General features: G+C 44.2%; 1 protein-coding gene across 1 annotated transcript in view; it reads left to right on the top strand.

The window, feature by feature from the left end:
* The first annotated feature begins 15,198 nt into the window (after positions 1–15,198).
* Positions 15,199–19,430, top strand: part of LOC107114910 (cytochrome P450 2J2-like) — a 37,155-nt gene continuing 32,923 nt past the window's right edge. The window contains exon 1 of the mRNA XM_015416516.1: positions 15,199–15,448. Within this exon, the coding sequence (XP_015272002.1) occupies positions 15,281–15,448 (168 nt within the window). The 5' untranslated portion in view covers positions 15,199–15,280. The remainder of the gene's footprint in view (positions 15,449–19,430) is intronic.

Here is a 19,430-nt window from a genome sequence, read left to right on the forward strand (position 1 = left end):
CAAGACTCCACAGCTAAGAGGGAGCATTGGTCTGGGTTGATTTCTTTTAGGATTGACTGATTTGATCTCCTTGCAAACCAAGGGGCTCTCAAGAGTCTTCTCCAGCACCATAATTCAAAAGCATTTATTCTTTGGCGCTCGGCCTTCCTTATGATCCAACTCTCGTAGCCATATTTATGCTGTGCTAACAAACGAATAAGCTTGATTTGTATTTAAGCTGAGTCTCGAGGCATTGACTTGAACGTAGGCACACCTCAGAAGGAACCCGGTGGGTGGGAAGCTGAGGCTTTCATCCTTGTAAAGTAAAAAGGGGAGTACATCCTACCTCATTGATTGTTGGAGTGGCTGTCCTCAGTGCTCAGAATAGGAAGCTTTGGGCCACTGGTCCTTATACCCAGCATCACAATATTTCTCCCCTTGAATCAGCTCCCTTATTTCTCTCTCCATCTTGAGACATATCTCCTTGTTTTGATGGGGGGGGGGAGAATACACCCCCAACATTTAAGTAATCTTACAGCCTGGTATGTATAGCTACAGTGAATACATGGGACAATATATTCCTTTTTTGTTTTCTAGCATACTTTACACTGTGCAAGAGAGTGAAGTATGCTCGAACACTGTCCCAAAATATCCATCCCTGTCCTGTCTACAGAGTTTATAGCCAAGTATAAGAGTGACCCATTAATGTTCTGTGTACCACCAAGTTTCTGAAATGCCTGATATATTGAAACAGTTACCTAGTGCCAAGTGCCCTAGCTCCCCAGTCCTCCTGACTCTGAGGCATCTAGCCTTGGCAAATACATAACTCTCTAAGGATCCCTGCCTCAGATTTTCTAACACAGCTCTCCTTTATCATCCTACTCTCATTCTCAGATTTTGGTCCATGGTCACCAATGTTTCCTCAAGCATTTACTGAGGTGTCCTGCACTGCCAGCTCCACAGCTCTTATTGGGGCTGTAGCCAGGATTTATTTATTTTTTACCTCAGGGGCATTTAAATAAGTCGAGGGGCACCCCTGCACACACACCCAGGCTGTGTCAGGAGTGATGAGAGAGTAAAAGTTATTTAAAAGTGATGAAAGAGAGAGAAAGGTAAGAGAGGAGAGTGCCAGCAGGTGGGGCAGGGTGACATCTCAGCTCAGCGTGGCTGCGGTGTGCACAAAAAATAAAATAAAATAAACTGGATGGATGGGAAATTGGGAGGTCTGGCAGGTAAGTGCTCTTATTTATTTATTTATTTATTCATTCATTCAATGTATACTTATTTATTTATATATTATTAATTCAGTTTATATTTATTCATTCAATTTATACCCCGCCCTCCCTGCGAATTCCCTATTTCACTGTGATCATCCCAGTGTGTGGTCTCTATTTGATGGACGGCAGAGGGACCTGACTTGCCACACACTAACACTGGTTAATGCAGAGGCAGGTCATCTAGAGGGGGGAAAGAGGAAATATGAGGCACTACATGACATGGTTGCCACTTCTGTGCAGCAATATGAGCAGGTGGAAGACAGACTTAATTACTTAAGGAGATTGGCTAATTTGCAATGGAGAATTATATCTGAGTTATTATTGTTATTAAATTATTGTTGTGGTTATTACTGTTATTATTAAATATTGTTGTTAAATAATTGTTGCTTTTACTATTAGGGTTAAATAGTCTTTTGTCATGGTCACTGGGTGTACCACACTGTATTCGTTAAAATACAAGTAAAAGGAAATCGAGCTAGGAAATCAACTTATTTTAATGTTATCATAATTTTGTTATCTTATGGTTTTAATTATTAATAACAAATTAAGTAAATAATATTAATTATTTGAAGAATTTAAAGCTATATAGTTGTTTAAACACTGTGTATACCAGACAGTCTATACATAATTTAATTCAACATCTTTCTGTCTTTACTTTAGAAATTACTTCATACCAACATTACAAAGGCTGACAAGTGGTAAATTAATAAATTTATAGTATTTAATTTTATTTAAAAATATTTCTATATAGAGTTTCATTTCTGTTTTTGTTTTTCCTTCTTAATAAGGTTCGTTGGTAACACAATTGTCACTTTTATTTCCTGCATATTCCCTTCCAAGCCTTTACACTCAACAGAATTAAAGCCGTATTCATACAGGCCACATTTGTGTAGTAATGGAGTAATTTACTAATAACATAGCAAAATTCTTATTTATTTATACTTGATAAAATCACAACACATATTGTTGCATGTGAATATGACCTGTTTTAATCCTAAAACAACAATATAAAGCATAGGTAATGCCTGTTTATTCTCATAAATTGAGATGAATGATTATCCACAATTATAAATATCTATGGCACTATACATGGTATTTTCCCATGTGGACTTCTTTCCATGTGGGCCTTTTTTTGTGTGGGCTTTTATATGTATGTGGTTTTTTCCATGTGGACTTCATTCCATGTGGGCAGTTTTCTGTGTGGGCATTTTTCCATGTGGGCTTTTTTTCTTGTGAGCCTTTATTACCGTGGGCTTTTTCCTGTGGGCTTTTTTCATGGAACCAAACAAATAACCAGTGCCTATAGAGAGAGAGTTAGAAAAGCTAAAGCCCAGTATGAGCTTAGGCTAGTGAGAGATGCTAAAAACGACGAAAATGGTCCTTTTCTTATGTTCAAAGCAGGGGTCGTTTCCTAGGAAAAGAGCTAGGGGAACTCATTAGCATAACTCATTAGCATATACCACACCCCCTGACATGACCGGAAGTGGGCCATAAGGTCACACCCCCTGACATCACCGGAAGTGTGTCATAAGGCCACACCCACCACTCAGTTAGTCTTAGTCTTAAAGGTTAGTCTTAAAGGTGCTATTTGTTAGTCTTAAAGGTGCTATTTGAACTCTTGGACTATTTTGCAGCAAGAGACTAACACAGCAATGAAGAGAGAAAGTTTTGACTTTGCTGCCCAAGAGGAAAGGGGAGGTGCAAATATTTTAATTAATAAATAATATAGCAGCTTTGCACCCACCTTCAGTTAAGATCATGGGAGCAGGCTGCAGGCTCCCTTGGACCTCTCGTTGCATTTGGGAATCCATCCCTCCCTCCCTTTTCCCAGCTTTGGGGTAATGCAAACACTGTCTTAAAACATCCCGACAGTCTCTGTGTTAGCCTGTCTGCAGCAGTAGCAAAGAGGAAGAGTCCAGGAGCACCTTAAGGGCTACCAAAATCTGTAGCCGGGGAGGGGCTTTCCTGCCTCGCCGCTGGCTTCTTCAGATACAGCTCGAATGTGAGCCCATCTCTGTCCAAGAAATAAGGACAGATGGACTCACGTTCTCGCTGCATCTGAAGAAGTCAGCGGCGACCACCTCTGCTCTTAAACGTTCCCGCAGATTGCGGAGCTCTGATTAAAAGGGTGGTGGTGGCAGCATCTCAGCCAAATAAACAGCGAGCAAAACAGAAAGGCTGGGTGGTGTCGGTGCAGGCGAAGCACCCGTTTATGCGTTTGGGGCCTGGAGGCTCCCAAGCCCTCTCCGGGTTCAGCGACTCCGGGGAAGCGCCAGCAGCTGCTGCCGCCGGGCTCCTGCTCAACTCTGCCTTGACAGGACGTGCACGTGTGTGCTTGGCTCATGTCGCAAGCCGTGTCTGCCTGCAGACCCCTGTGGGAAATGGGGGGGACCCTCCCTTCGGAGAAGAGCTCGGCTAGCACCGGAGCTGCCACCCTCCCTCCTGCTGACTGCAAATGGTGGGGGAGAGGGGGCCAGAGGGGGGAGGCTGTCGGTGGCAACGGCCGAGGCACTGCTGGTTGGCTCTGCGAGCGTTGCACGTCTTGGATTCCCTAGCGGGGCCCCGCTGCTCCTCCTGCCCGCCTGCTCGCTCCGGCACAAATCGGAGCCGCCACCGCCTCCTCCCCCTCCCACGCCTGTGGCGGGCCTGCGTTTTATTTACGGAAATGGCGGGGCCGGGCCTGCACGCGTCATCGCGTCATCGTGTGCCCCGCACCTCACCTGGGGGAACGGCGATCCCCTGCGATACCCCTGAATTGACCTCTGGTTCAAAGTAAGAAAAAGAGCAAAGATATGGTAGGCCCATTGCAGGGACTGGAAAGTGAAAGTGAAATTGTAACAGATGATGAAGAGAGGGCAGAATTCCCACTTTTCCTCAGTCTTCTCTTGTGAGGGAAATGGTGCTCAAAACAGATGGCAAAAACAGAACACATGATGAGGGAAGGGAGTTGCAACCTAGGATCAGCATAGGGGTAGTACATAAACACCTAGTTTCGTTAAATGAAACCAGTTCCTTGGGGCCAGAAGACTTACATCCAAGGGTACTGAAAGAACTCATGGATGTAATTTCTGAACCTCTGTCCATTATTTTTGAGAATTCTTAGAGAACAGGTGAGGTGCCAGAAGATTTGAGGTGGGCAAATGTTGTCCCCATTTTCAAGAAGGGGGAAAAGGAGGATTCCGGTAACTACCGACCCATCAGCTTGATGTCTATACCTGGGAAAGTTTTAGAACAAATCATCAAACAGACAGTCCTTGAGCATTTAGAAAGTATGGCTGTGATTACTAAGAGCCAGCATGGGTTTTTCAAGAACAGGTCATGTCAGACGAACCTTATCTCTCTCTCTTTTAGAAACTTACTACCTTGCTGGAGCAGGAGAATGCTGTAGACATAGTTTATCTTGATTTCATTAAGCCTTTTGATAAGGTTCCACATAATATTCTTGTTGGCAAATTGATAAAATGTGGCTTGGATCCTATGACTGTTAGGTGGATTTGTAACTGGTTGACAGATCACGCCCAAAGAGTGCTTGTGAATGGTTCCTCATATTCTTGGAGAGGAGTGACAAATGGAGTGCCTGAAGGATCTGTCCTGGGACCTGGGAATGCTTATTAAATTTGCAGATGATACTAAATTGGGAGGGGTAGCAAATACAGTAGAAGACAGAGTCAGGATACAGGATGATCTTGACAGGCTGGAAAACTGTGCTAAAACAAATAAAATAAATTTCAATGGGGGTAAATATAAAGTTCTGCCTTTAGGTAGGAAACATCAAATGCATGATTAAAGGATGGGACAGACTTGTCTTGGCAGTACTGTGTGCAAAAAGGATTTAGGGGTCTTAGTAGACCATACACTGAATATGAGTCAGCAGTGTGATGTGGTAGCTAAAAAGGCAAATGCCATTTTGGGCTGTATTAAAAGAAGTATAGTGTTCAGATCATGTGAAGTGATGGTAAAACTTTAGTCTGCTCTTGTTAGACCTTATCTTGAGTATTGCGTTCAGTTTTGGGCACCACAATTTAAGAAGGATATATACAAGCTGGGATGTTTCCAGAAGAGGGCAATGAAGATGGTGAGGGGTCTGGAGACCAATACCTATGAGGAAAGGGTGAAGGAGCGGGATATGTTTAGCCTGGAGAGGAGATAACTGAGAGGTGATATGGTAACCATCTTCAAGTGCTTGATGGGCTTTCATATAGAGGATGGTGTGGAGTTGTTTTCTGTTGCCCCAGAAGGTCGGACCAGAACCAACTGGTTGAAATGAAATCAGAAGAGTTTTCAGCTAAACATTAGGAAGAACCTCCTGACAGTTTGAGCGGTTCCTCAGTGGATCAGGCTTCCTCAGGACGTGGTGGGCTCTCCTTCTTTGGAGGTTTTCAAACAGAGGCTAGAGGGCCATCTGTCAGTAATGCTGATTCTGTGAAATTAGGCAGATCACAAGAAGGGAGGACAGGAAGGGTTCCATCAGTGCTTAGTTCTTGTGGCCCTTTCTTACCCACCCAGGGAAATGCTGATCGCCACTTTGGAGTCAGGAAGCAATTTTTCTCCAGGCCAGTTTGGCTGGAGATCCTGGAGGGGTTTTGTCAACTTCTGGGCATGGAACAGCGGTCACTGGTGACATGGGGGGAGGTATTTGTGAATTTCCTGCATTGTACAGGGGGTTGGACTAGATGACCCTGAAGGTCCCTTCCAATGCTATGATTCTATGGTTCTAAGTATCTTTTTAAACATACCAATTTACTAAGTACATAAATATCATATAATAGAAACAACACCTCTGTGTCCATTTAACAAAATCATTTATACACTGCTAATCTACTTTTTGTGGAGCTGTGGTGGCTCAAGTGGTTAAGACGCTGAGCTGCAGGCTGTGGAAGGTCAATAGTTCAGCAGTTCAAGACCCGAGTGTGCCGCATGACGGAGTGAGCTCCTGTCTTTAGTTCCAGCTCCTGCCAACCTAGCAGTTCGAAAGCAAGAAACTGCAAGTAGATAAATAGGTACCACTTCGGTGGGAAGGTAATAGTGTTCCGTGCACCTCGGTGTTTAGTCATGCCGGCCACATGACCACAGAAACGTCTTCGGACAGCACTGGCTCTTCGGCTTTGAAACGGAGATGAGCACCGCAACCCTAGAGTCGGATTCGACTGGCTTTCGAGCAAGGGAACCTTTACCTTTACCTTTAATCTACTGTTTAATAAATCCTTTTGAAGCTCTAAATTCTTACCAATATATAGAAAAGCAACATTTCTAGGAAGATAAGATTGTTAAGGCTTTTCACCAGGCATGGGAGAGTGAAGATGTCTTTGATTCTGGAAAGACTGCAAGGCAAATGCCAGCGATTAAAGGGATAAGAGAACGAAGGCTTTTAAAAATTTGACTACTACTAAGCAAACTCCGGAGCACGACGGAAGACAGGAGAGCCTGGTGTGATGTGGTCCATGGGGTCACGAAGAGTCGGACGCGACTGTGCAACTGAACAACAACAACTAACAACTTTGAGGAAGTTCTATGAAATGGGCTCTCCAGCTACCCCCCCCCCAAAAGACTGATGACTGCCTCTATATGGAGAAGTGTTGCCCTGCAAGGCGCTGGAAGTGCTCCTATGGACTCCTAGTTCATAAATGGTAAAAACTGGACCTTGCTAGTTGTGTGCAAAAGGGGACTGAACTGTAAGGTGACTCCAAGTGATGCCAATACAGACACATACCCAGAAGAAGGAAGCCTTTTCTTTGAGATGATGTGCCTATGGTTCCTGCCTGTCACCTACCCTCTTACCTGCAGTAAGATGGACCAGTTCCCCAGCCATGTGTAAAGCCAGACCACTTCCATGCCAGGACAGAAGACCAAGGAAAGGGGACTTAAAACTCCATGAAGAGTTCTTTTCTTGGCACGCAGACAATATCCTCTTCCCCCACCTAATATCTCACCTAGCCAAAACCACAGCCATAAACCAATCTGGGAACAATGGCTCTCACGTAGGAGTCATAATCCCTGCAGGCGCCACTGCCTAGACCTGTTTGCACTAAATATATCAATATTGTTCATCCCCTTAGACCAATCAGCATGTTTTTGAGGATGGACTGACATGAGGTGTGCCAAAGGGGGTGGCCAAGTCTAGCCCACCCCTCAAGCCCCCTCATAAAAGGGGGCACACACACACAAGAGGTAGAGCTCTCGCTCTCTCTCACTCCCCCTCTCTCCTGACCTATAACCAATGCTCCCCCTAAGCTGTGGAGTCTTGTGAGCAAAAATTCTACTTTCTACTGGCATTAAAGTTGTGAGCGAGCGAGTCGGCTGCTGCATAAATTAGTTGTCTCTGGAGCCATCCTTCCTGAGCTAAGACAGAAATGTGTGAGCTGGAGGCTAAAAAAATGTGAGCTAGCTCACACTAACTCAGCTTAGAGGGAACACTACCTATAATCCACCCTACGACTCTTGGTTTTGTGGTGCCAAGAGTCTCTACGTGTCTCTGCTGGCTCAGGACACAATTCCCTTACCCATAGTCTCCATCTTTTTTCCTAAGGATTGCTTCATTCCGCCCAGGACAGGTAATGTATTGCCCCTCAACAATCATCCTGCTAATGCTAATGTGCTATATTCCTCTCTAATTTTCCTAGACTTGTGTCATTGTGAGTGTGCTTGTGTTATTGTATACTTGTGATACAATCTTCAGTAAAGGGGCTGCCTTTGTCATGGATCCGGAAGCTGCAGTAGTGCAGAATGCCGCGGCCAGGCTGTTGATGGGTCTCCCTAGAGGGGAGCACATCCAGCCTGTGCTGAGGACATTGCACTGGCTGCCAATATTATACTGAATCTGCTTCAAAGTGCTGGTTCTTACTTTTAAAGCCCTACATGGCCGGGGTCCAACATACCTATGGGACCGCCTTTTCCCGTATATACCCCAGAGAGCACTACAGTCTGGGTCTCAACATTGGTTGACCCTCCCTGGCCTGAGGGAGGCAGGCTGGCTGCTACTAGGGCCGGGGCCTTCTCGGTGGTGGCCCCTACTTGGTGGAATGAGCTCCTGGAGGAGATCAGGGCCTTGCACGACCTTTCACAGTTCTGCAGGGCCTGCAAGATGGAGCTCTTCTGCCAGGCATATAACTAGGGGCCGCCGCCATCTTAGTGCACAGCCCGTAATGTTGACATCAGCAACTGCCTCAAGAATGAGCAATATAACATTCAAACACCTATGTGGAATAACATCGAAGCACTTTATTTGAATACATCTCATTGGTTTATCTTATCTGCCGCCAGTACTTTGTAACATTTGTAATGCATCATTTTAATTGCCGTGTTTTAATTATGTACTATTTATGCTTTTATCTTGTATTGTTGTATTGTTGTGGAAGCCGCCCTGAGCCTGCTTTGTGGGGACGGCGGGGTATAAATTTGATTATAAATAAATAAATAAACAGAATCATTTTATATCAGAGTCAGTCTCAGAGTCTATTTCTGATGCGTCTGGAAGAGGTGGGACCCCTGTATATATAGGTGCTTGCTCCCTAAACTGCCTATTGCCTTCAGTGAGATCATAAGTCCCCATATTAAGTAACAATCTAAGGCAATTTGGCTAACAGAAGAAACCTCTCAACATCATCTGAGAAAGATTTTCTTTTTAGGACTCATTTCTCAGAAAGCTTATAGGAATAAAAGTATTCATACAATGTCAAATTGTACAGCATTACAATATTTAATAATGATACTTCTTGGCTTTATTGTGCTGCTTATTAGTATTTATTAGTTTTCCTATATACTTGTAAGAATGTAAGAATGGTTAACCAATAGACTAGCACTGTATAAAGGATTTTGTTAATTGGACACAGAGGCATCGTTTCTATTATTTGATATATATGTATTTAGAAAACTGGTATATTAAAAAACAGATTTGTTTAAGAGTTAATTTGGTATTGTTCTATGGTTATTTTTTTCCATTTGGAACATCTCCATAGTTGTCCTTTTTTTGTACTGAGCCTCCTGATGGGGGCAGGGATCCCCTGCCCCCAGCCCAAGTGGCAGAGGAAGGTTAAAAAGGCAGTCGGGCAAATTGCATTACATCACTTCCAGAAAAACCCAGAAGTGAAGTCACATCTCTCTAGGAATCACTGGAAACTCTATGACTTCACCATAGAATACACAGTGATTCCTAGAGAGGCACAATGTAACCTCCAGGTATTCTCTGGAAGTGACATCATGCCATCACCAATGGTCACCCCTCCATGTCTCTGCCTCCCCCCCCCCCAGTCTCTTGCTGTTTGCAACCCTAATTTTGAGACTGCCTTTCAAATTACAATATGCAAAAACAAAGGAAGTTTAAAGAGGATTAAAGACCATGGAGGTTTAAATTCTAGAATGAGATGGGTGGGAAGTGACCTTCTGTGCAAATAGCTTCCCTCTGGCTGTGTCAGCTGAGATTCAACTCTCTTTTGGAGGGGAGACAAAAGTCCTGATGCTTTGAGTCAAACTCTGAGATGCAAGAGACCTACTCACTGCACCAGCTCTACAACTGCGGACAAGAAATAGTACAACTGACCTCGAAAAGGGGCTTGCAGTACAAAGCTGCTGAGGTACGTTTTGATTGTGTGGAAAGGGCCACAGCATTTGTCTTTGAAATCTTGTCAGTTAGAAGGATGAATTCTCACTGGAAGTAGTTTGCAGCAGAAGGAACATAAGAACATAAGAGACGTCAATGTTGGATCAGGCCAAAGGCCCATCCAGTCCATCACTCTGTATCACACAGTGGCCAGAAATACCAGTGCCATCAGGAGGTCCACCAGTGGGGCCAGGACATTAGAAGCCCTCCCACTGTTGACCCCCCAAGCACCAAGAAGACAGAGCATCACTTGCCCCAGAGCCCCTATCTATACCTTGTGGCTAATAGCCACTGATGGACCTCTGCTCCATATGCTTATCTAATTCCCTTTTGAAGCCGTCCACGCTTGTAGCCGCCACCACTTCCTGTGGCAGTGAATTCCATGTGTTAATCACTCTTTGGGTGAAGAAGTACTTCCTTTTATCCGCTTTCACCTGACTGCTCTGCAATTTCATGGCGTTCCCACGCGTTCTTGTATTGTGAGAGAGGGAGAAAAGTACCTCTTTCTCTACCTGCTCTTTCTCATGCACAATCTTATAAACCTCAATCATGTCACCCCTCAGTCGTCGTTTCTCCAAGCTAAAGAGCCCTAAGCGCTTTAACCTTTCCTCATAGGGAAAGTGTTCCAAGCAAGTACTTGCTTACCATGGGTTAAAGTTGTGCACCTAACACAGGACCATAACTTCAGTCTCAGGTAACCCTGACAGGGGCAAAGCTAGTGTATTGACTTAAAGTGGGAAGGATGGGATTTAGCTAAGTAGAGCAACTTGTAGGCTCAGGGAAGGCAAACGTAAACAAGATTAAAATTTGAATGTCGTTCAATTACCTTTAATACTAACTACTGAGTTAACTCTCTGATCTAAATCAGCATAAGGCCAATTAAGGCTCCTGTACCTTAACTGACGGCAAAAGGAACAGGGGAGAAGCTAGACAGAGATGAAAAAGTAGTGTTAACTTGCTAGTGCCAAGGAACCAAAAAGGCGGACCAACAAAATAAGTCCAAAATTAGTTGGAGATGCAAAATGACACAGAATGTTGGACTGGATAGGCCACTGGCCTGATCCACCATGGCTTCTCTTATTTGATTTATTTGATATACCCCGCCATCCCTGCCGAAGCAGGCTCAGGGCAACTAAATAGGTCGAGACATAATCCTAAGAAAGCTTACTTGGAAATGTTCAATCAAGACCAAGACGAGTTAGTTTTTATTGCTAGAATCCAGGGCTATTTTGGGGCAGGAACACACAGGAACGGAGTTCCGGCTGGCTTCAGAGTTGGCCACGCCCACTACAGCCAAAACCTCTGTGTGCGTGGCTACAGAGGGAAGGCCTGGAAAGCAAACCCCCCGACTCTGAGGCGGGTGGGCCAGGGGGTCCTGGAAGGATGGGGGAGGCATTTAAATGCCTCCCCATGCCTTCCCCGGCCTATCCCCAGAAGCCAAGGGAAGGCAGTTTAAACTCAAGGGGGGGGGGCTTGCCCGGGCTCCCTGCAGCTGCAGGGCGCCTGAGCAAGCCAAGGAAAGGCATGGGGTGTGGCCTAATAGGCTAATAAGCTGTACTGTCAGGGGAGTGACCTAATATGCTAATGAGTTTTTGCTGCTGGGTGTGACCTCTTATGCTAATGAGTTCCTGCTGGGCTTTTTCTACAAAAAAAGCCCTGCTAGAATCTTATGTTTTTATGTTCCACCTTCCAATATCTTACTGTGCTAATACCCTTACACCATGTGTATATGGTAAAATTGGTACCTGAAGCAGGGCCTCCAAAGAGGACTGCACTGGACTGGAGCACCTCAACAGTGAAGAGGACCTTACTCCTTTACGTGGAATTTGCAAGGTCAAATGGCTTTCATGTTGACATCTGTCGTAATGGTTTCATCACATCTTCTTTCAAAGGACATGGTACGCCTCTTCCTGCAGAGTAATAAAAGCCATATATGATTCTCAGCTGGCCTTAATCAATAAGGGCATGACTCAAGCCCTCGTATTGTGGGGTGCAGCTCAGGTTGACTCCCAGAGATCAGGGTTTTGATAGGATAGCTAGGCATGCCTGCCAAGAACGCTAAGCATGTCCTCAAAACAAATAAGACGTATTGGCTCCCAAGGAAGGACCATCTGAATTGGTTCTCCACCCATGCCAAGGATGCCAGCCCCTTAAAATCTAACATTTCCCAAGTAATAACAAAGTTGTTATATAAAGTTTGAGTCCAGTGGCACCTTTAAGACCAACAAAGATTTATTCAAGAGATAAGCTTTCATTTGCATGCACACTTGTTTAGATATCTCCGAAGAAGTGTGCATGCACAAGGAAGCTTATACCTGGAGTAAAATTTCGTGGGTCTTAAAGGTGCCACTAGCCTCAAACTTTGTTCTTCTGCTTCAGAGCAACATGGCTACCCACCTGAAGGCTGTTATATGCCCACAGTTACCATCATACCATTCTTTATGAAGTCCAGAGCTATGGTACGATTTGTCCTTAGACTTTACAGAGCACATTATAAGGCGTCATTTGTGCTCTAGAGGTAAGTCCTTTTAATCTCCCTCCGTCTACTCTAAAATGAATAGTACGAGTTCACTGTATTATGGAGATAATCGTGCGCTTCCTGTTTGTCAAAAGACTTGGGTGTTGCGAAAAGGGAGATTAGAGAGCAAGTGTTGATGAACCTGGCATGATTTTCTTTCTTTCCTTAAAGAAAAGGTGATGATACTAAGGAAATCTATACTGCTATTTATTTATTTATTCGTCAACACAATGTTGTCACAATATTTTTCAGGATTTGAGACTTTAAATTTTGTTATTAATGTTTTCATATCTGTAGAAAGCCAAAGAGCAATTTTTCTTTGCAGAAGAAGAAGAAGAAGAAGAAGAAGAAGAAGAAGAAGAAGAAGAAGAAGAAGAGATTGGATGTATACCCCACCCTTCACTTGGAGTCTCAGAGCGGCTTACAAACTCCTTTCCCTTCCCCTCCCCACAACAGACACCCTGTGAGGTGGGTGGGGCTGAGAGAACTCTGGCACAAACTGCTCTTTCAGGAACAGCTGTGCCAGAGCTTGTGACTGACCCAAGGTCACATCAGCAGGTGCAAGTGGAGGAGTGGGGACTCAAACCCAGTTCTCCCAGATTAGAGTCCGCGCACTTAACCGCTACACCAAACTGGCTCTCCAGAAAATGTTGTTTACATATTAATGATTTGTAAGTATTTTTATCTTGATTCCATTTTCAACGAGTTTCCCCCCCTAAATCTTTCTTTTGACATTTACATTAGTGTGCGGTATATTTGAGAAAATACTGGCAGAAAATAGGGAAATGTCGAAACGACTCCTGATGAAGGTTAAAGAAGAAAGTACCAAAGAGAGATTACAGCCGGGTATGAACAAGACAGAAGTAGTGACTACTGGGGAATTACACAGCTTTAAGGTTAATAATTTTATTTATTTATTTATTATATTTATACCCCGCCCTCCCTGAACTGGTTCGAGATTTCCTGTTCCTTGGCTCCATCATCAGTTTCAGTTTAGTTTATTGTAATTAGCCATTGGCCGTTACAAGATTACAAATTGTGATCAAACGATCGGTTAATATCATAATATACAAAAGTACCAGAAATCAATTACAAAATATGACTAATTTAATACAGTGGCCTGAGTAATGCCCCTTCTCGATGTCACCTTGGAATGTATATTCTTTGCAGCAAGGGCAAATAATGAAACTTTATAAGCGACATATGCATCCATGTCAGATAACAAAAATGAAATTTTATCCTCCACTGGGTAAGCACTAAGACCAACTAAAATACCTGCTAAAAATTTAGCCCCCGGACTAGAATACAGTGGGCAAAAGAGGCTATAGTGATGTAAATCCTCAAGTTCATGAGTGCCACAAATACATAGGTGATGGACCAACGGAGTTTGATTAAATCGGCCCTCCAAAATTGCTGTTGGCATTGATTGAAACCGTAGAGCTCTAAGTACGTGTTTAGAGATATTGACTAAGTATGGAGTTCTAATATGGTCCAATTTAATTGATTTGTACCATGGTGCCGCTTTGGATTTTAATATCAAAGAGCGGTCTAGCCAAGCGTCAAAGTCATAAATCCAGTTTCTAAGTTGGGATTTATCAACTGATGTTCCCAAAAGATCATCGGGAACAGAGTATCTTGAACGTATGTTGTTAAGGAAGTCAAGGCGCGGCGGATCTTTAGCTAACAGCAGTTTAAAAGATTGGTGACTGAGGGAATTAGATTGTGGATTTTCCATTCTTTTCCAGTATCTGATAATTATAAGGTGTGCCCAAGCCTTAAGAGAAGGAATACCAGTTTCGGCTCTCATCAGAGCATCTGAGGACACCTTGGGGAGAGCTAAAATGTGCCTTAAGAAAGGATTCTGGACTACTTCAAGGCTGGCCAAGATGACATCATTCCATTCCCATACACAGACATGACGCTGCACATTGGATGGATCCAATGCTCCCTCTAAGCTGTGGAATCTTGTGAGCAAAAATTCTGTTTTGTGAGCTACTGGCATTAAAGTTGTGACCAAGAAACTTGGCAACTGCATAAATTAGTTTGCTCTGGAGCCATCTTCCTAAGCTAAGACAAAAATGTGTGAGCCGGAGGCTAAAAAACTGAGCTAGCTCACATTAACTCAGCTTAGAGGGAACACTGGATGGATCTCCTTCTTTTGGGGGGTTAGATCCCCCCACTGGCCAGCTGATCCACGGTGTGGAGGTGGGGTCTGGCAGCAGAGTACCCCTGCCACCACTGGGGGGTCCGGCAGCCCTAAGTGGCTAGTCAGTAAAGACCTGTTTGCACCTAAAAGCATGAAAGAAAATTCAACACAATCTTTAAATCCATAAGTAGCTTACATTTATGTGGCTCCGTCAGGTTTCTGCTTTGTCTACCTGGAGACCTGTGCTGCTGAGCTGTTCTTTGAAACCAACCTGGAAATACATAAATCTGTATCGTTTTTATACAAATCCTACCTCGGTGATCTCTGTATTGTACTCGTGCACCAAAAAGCTCACCTCACGGCAGCTAGCCCCTTCCTGTACCCTTGCTACTTTTAGAACACCTGGTAACTGAGGGGAAGGTTAATAGTTTAAAACAAACCTGGTTCCCCCAAATCGTAGGAGGCAGTGTGGGTCCCTTCAGTTCATAGAAAAGCCCTGTCCCAACCATGTATTGGTTGTGACATCATAATCCATACCTACATGTAACACCATAATCCATACCTAGAGGACTACATTCCTGGACAATGTAGCAATGGCGTAAGGAGGTTCTACGTAACTGTTAATAATTGGGACCTATAAAAGGGTGTTAGCAGAGAGAGAGAAATAAGAGAAGCTGCAACACCTCTGAAGAAAACAAAGAACCACAAGAGAAAAGGCACCCTGATTATACTGGAAAGCTTCGAAAACAGAGAGGGGGAAAGACATGGCAATGTGGATACCAGTAACTTTGGTAGCAGGACTGCTGAGTATTTTGCTCTTTCTGAAACAACTCTGGTCACACAAGAACTATCCTCCAGGGCCTCTTCGGCTTCCTATCATCGGAAGCGCATGGCGGATACTCATAGACTTTTCTCAGGATACTTTTATTAAGGTATGCCTTTTAAAATTATTGATTTGCCGAGTAAGAGCCTAGAGGAAGAACAGCTTGAATTCTGTTCCTCCTGTGGTAGAAATGCATTCGAAACAGCTGTCCTTCCAGCAGACACGCATTTGAGTTCTGAATTGCACCAAGCTGACCTTGGGAAAGTTCGAGGGATTTCAGGAAGAATGAGGCACTTTGGCTTCTCCTTTCAAGAGGAGGCCTGGGCATATGTCAAAAGGATGGAGAATGTCTTCATTCAGTCTCTTCATCATGTGTTATATGCCATTAAGTAGCTTCCAGGTTATGGTGACCCTGTGAATTTATGACCCCCTTGTCCCATCATTAACAGCCTTCCTCTGGTTTTGCAAACTGAAGGTAATAGTTTCCTTTATTGAGTCAATCCATCTCTTGTTTTTTAAATTTATATTGTTTTATATTTCTTAAAGTCTGTATGGTCAAAGCAATGGTATTCCCAGTAGTCATGTATGGCTGCGAGAGCTGGACTATAAGAAAGTCCGAGCGCCGAAGAATAGATTCTTTTGGGTTATGGTGCTGGAGAAGACTCTTGAGAGTCCCTTGGACTGCCAGGAGATCAAATCAGTCAATCCTAAAAGAAATCAACCCTGACTGTTCCCTGGAAGGCCAGAGACTGAAGCTGAAGCTCAAATATTTTGGCCACCCAATGAGAAGGGAGCACTCACTGGAGAAGACCCTGATGCTGGAAAAGATTGAAGGTCAAAGAAGACGGGGATGGCAAAGGATGAGATGGTGAGACTGTGTCATCGATGCAACGAACATGAAATTAAGCAAACTCCGGGACATGATGGAAGACAGGAGGGCCTGGCATGATGTGGTCCGTGGGGTCGCAAAGAGTTGGTCTCGACTGTGCAGCTGAACAACAACATCTCTTGTTTGGTCTTCCTCTCTTCCTACTGCCTTCAACTTTTCCACCTATAACTGTTTTTGTCACAACCAGATTTGGGGTGAAATTTCCAAGGATTGTATAATTTATGCAAAGTGATTCTCCCAAATTTCAGGCAGATTGGCGAAAGCTACCTTATTTGGTTCATGCAATTTAAGAACATAAGAGAAGCCAATGTTGGATCAGGCCAGTGGCCCATCTAGTCCAACACTCTGTCACACAGTGGCCAAAAAATACCAGGTGCCATCTGGAGCTCCACCAGTGGGGCCAGGACACTAGAAGCCCTCCCCAGGCACGAAGAATACAGTGCATCACTTGCCCCAGCCCGAGAGTTCCTATCTATACCTTGTTGCTAATAGCCACTGATGGACCCATGCTCCATATGCTTATCTAATTCCCTCTTGAAGCTGTCCATGCTTGTAGCTGCCACCACCTCCGGTGGCAGTGAATTCCATGTGTTAATCACTCTTTGGGTGAAGAAGTACTTCCTTTTATCTGTTCTAACCCGACTGCTCAGCGATTTCGTTGAGTGCCCATGAGTTCTTGTATTGTGAGAAAGGGAGGAAAGTATTTATTTCTCTACCTGCTCTATCCCATGCATAATCTTATAAACCTCGATCATGTCACCCCCTCAGCCGTCGTTTCTCCAAGCTAAAGAGCCCCCAGAGCTTTAACCTTTCTTCATAGGGAAAGTGTTCCAACCCTTTTATCATCCTAGTTGCCCTTTTCTGCACTTTTTCCAATGCTATAATATCCTTTTTGAGGTGTGGTGACCAGAACTGTACACAGTACTCCAAATGAGGTCGCACCATTGATTTATACAGGGGCATCATGATACTGGCTGATTTGTTTTCAATTCCCTTTCTAATTTAAAGCACAGCAAATGGCTGGTTCTAACTGCTAGCACTCTCTCCACCAACTAATTGAGGAGGAATTCTGAAGAGTCATATGCTGATAGGGGGAAAAAAAAGCTTTTCTGTTCTAGAGAAGGCTTAGAGGGGACAGGATTGCAGTCTTCAAGTATTTGAAGGGCTGTCATGTAGAAGATGGAGCAGATCTATTCTCTCTTGCTCCGGATTGCAAGACTAGATCTAATGGGTGGAAATTACAAGGGAGTCGTTACCGGCTAAATATCAGGAGAAACTTCCTAACTGTGAGAGTGGTTGAGCAGTGGAACAGTCTGCCTCGGGAGGTGGTGGATGCTCCTTCACTGGACATTTTCAAGCAGAGGCTGGACGACCATCTTTCGGGTATGTTGTACGTATGTAGGGCTATCTTTCAGTATACTCCTGCAGAGTGCAGGGGGTTGGACTAGATGACCTGTAAGGTCCCTTCCAACTCTAATATTCTATGATTCATATGATTCTATGATTCCCTTGCACAAAGGTATGAACTTTCTGTGAGTGGAAATGCTGTTTGTGGGGGGCTTTGCATGTATTATTTCTGGTTTTAATATCAATAATCTTTATGTTTATGGTTGCAGTATAGTACAGTTTTTAACCTTGTGTGTCACCTGCTGCAAGTGTCCGGAGAGGTAGCATGTACAGTTTCTATATAAATAATGAAAACTATCCCATATTTCACATTTAACAGTTTGCACAGAAATAGACCAACAGGAAAAGATAATAAAGGGCTGTGTCCACCTTTCAGTCTGTGATAGGCAAAACCCATCAGAAAATAAAGCTAGGTACTTCAGAATTGGCCACCAACTTTAGGCTGATCATGGGAGCTGCATGAAAGTTGGCGCCACGATAATCCTGCCCTTGAGGTTCGACAAGATTCTTTGTTGCTTTAACTTCATCAGATCAAGGTACCTACCGTTCTGGAATTTATCACCAGGGACAGGCTGGTCCCTGAATTCCTTTTTAAAATGCTGCAGTTGGTGCCATCAGACAGAAACACATTGGGGCTTGAGGGCTAGGTTGTAGCACGGTCAAAGTACATCTGCACCAAAAACCCAGCTGAGTCCTTTCAAGGGATAAGTAGACAAAGAAGAAAAGAGGTTGGATTTATACTGTAGAAGAAGAAGAAGGAGGAGAAGAAGGAGGAGAAGAAGGAGAAGAAGAAGGAGAAGAGGAGGAGGAGGAGGAGGAGGAGATTGGATTTATACCCCGCCCTTCACTTGGAGTCTCAGAGCAGCTTACAAACTCCTCTCCCTTCCCCTCCCCACAACAGACACTCTGGGAGGTCGGTGGGGCTGAGAGAACTCTGACACAAACTGCTCTTTCAGGAACAGCTGTGCCAGAGCTTGTGACTGACCCAAGGTCACATCAGCAGGTACAAGTGGAGGAGTGGGGGAATCAAACCCGGTTCTCCCAGATTACAGTTCGCACACTTAACCACTAACTGGCTCTCAACAAGGAGAAAAGAATGTGATTTCTGACAGCTGTCACTGTGCCTTCAAAAGTTTAATCATAATAGATCCAGATCTTGGTATGTAACCTAGAATCTTTTGATTAGATAAACTTATAGCAGAATCCATATTTTATATCTGCATTTCTGTGTATAAGAAGCCTCTGTAGAAGGAATTAGGATGCAATAAGAATGGTATGCTCCTTGGGAGGAAAGCGATGGTGAACCTAAACAGCATGATAATAAGTAGAGACATCACCCTGCCAACAAAAGTCCGCATGGTCAAAGCAATGGTATTCCCAGTAGTCATGTATGGCTGCGAGAGTTGGACTATAAGGAAGGCCGAGCGCAGAAGAATAGATTCTTTTGAACTATGGTGCTGGAGAAGACTCTTGAGAGTCCCTTGGACTGCAAGAAGAACAAATCAGTCAATCCTCAAAGAAATCAACCCTGACTGTTCCCTGGAAGGCCAGATAATGAAACTGAAGCTCAAATACTTTGGCCACCCAATGAGAAGGGAGCACTCACTGGAGAAGACCCTGATGCTGGGAAAGATTGAAGGTCAAAGAAGACGGGGACGGCAAAGGATGAGATGGTTAGACAGTGTCATCGATGCAATGAACATGAAGTTGAGCAAACTTCAGAGGATGGCGGAAGACCGGAGGGCCTGGAGGGAGCTGGTCCATGGGGTCGCAAAGAGTCGGACTCGACTGTGCG

Source organism: Gekko japonicus, unplaced genomic scaffold (genome assembly GCF_001447785.1).
Source record: "Gekko japonicus isolate JY-2015 unplaced genomic scaffold, Gekko_japonicus_V1.1 scaffold2580, whole genome shotgun sequence".
Lineage (NCBI taxonomy): Eukaryota > Metazoa > Chordata > Lepidosauria > Squamata > Gekkonidae > Gekko > Gekko japonicus.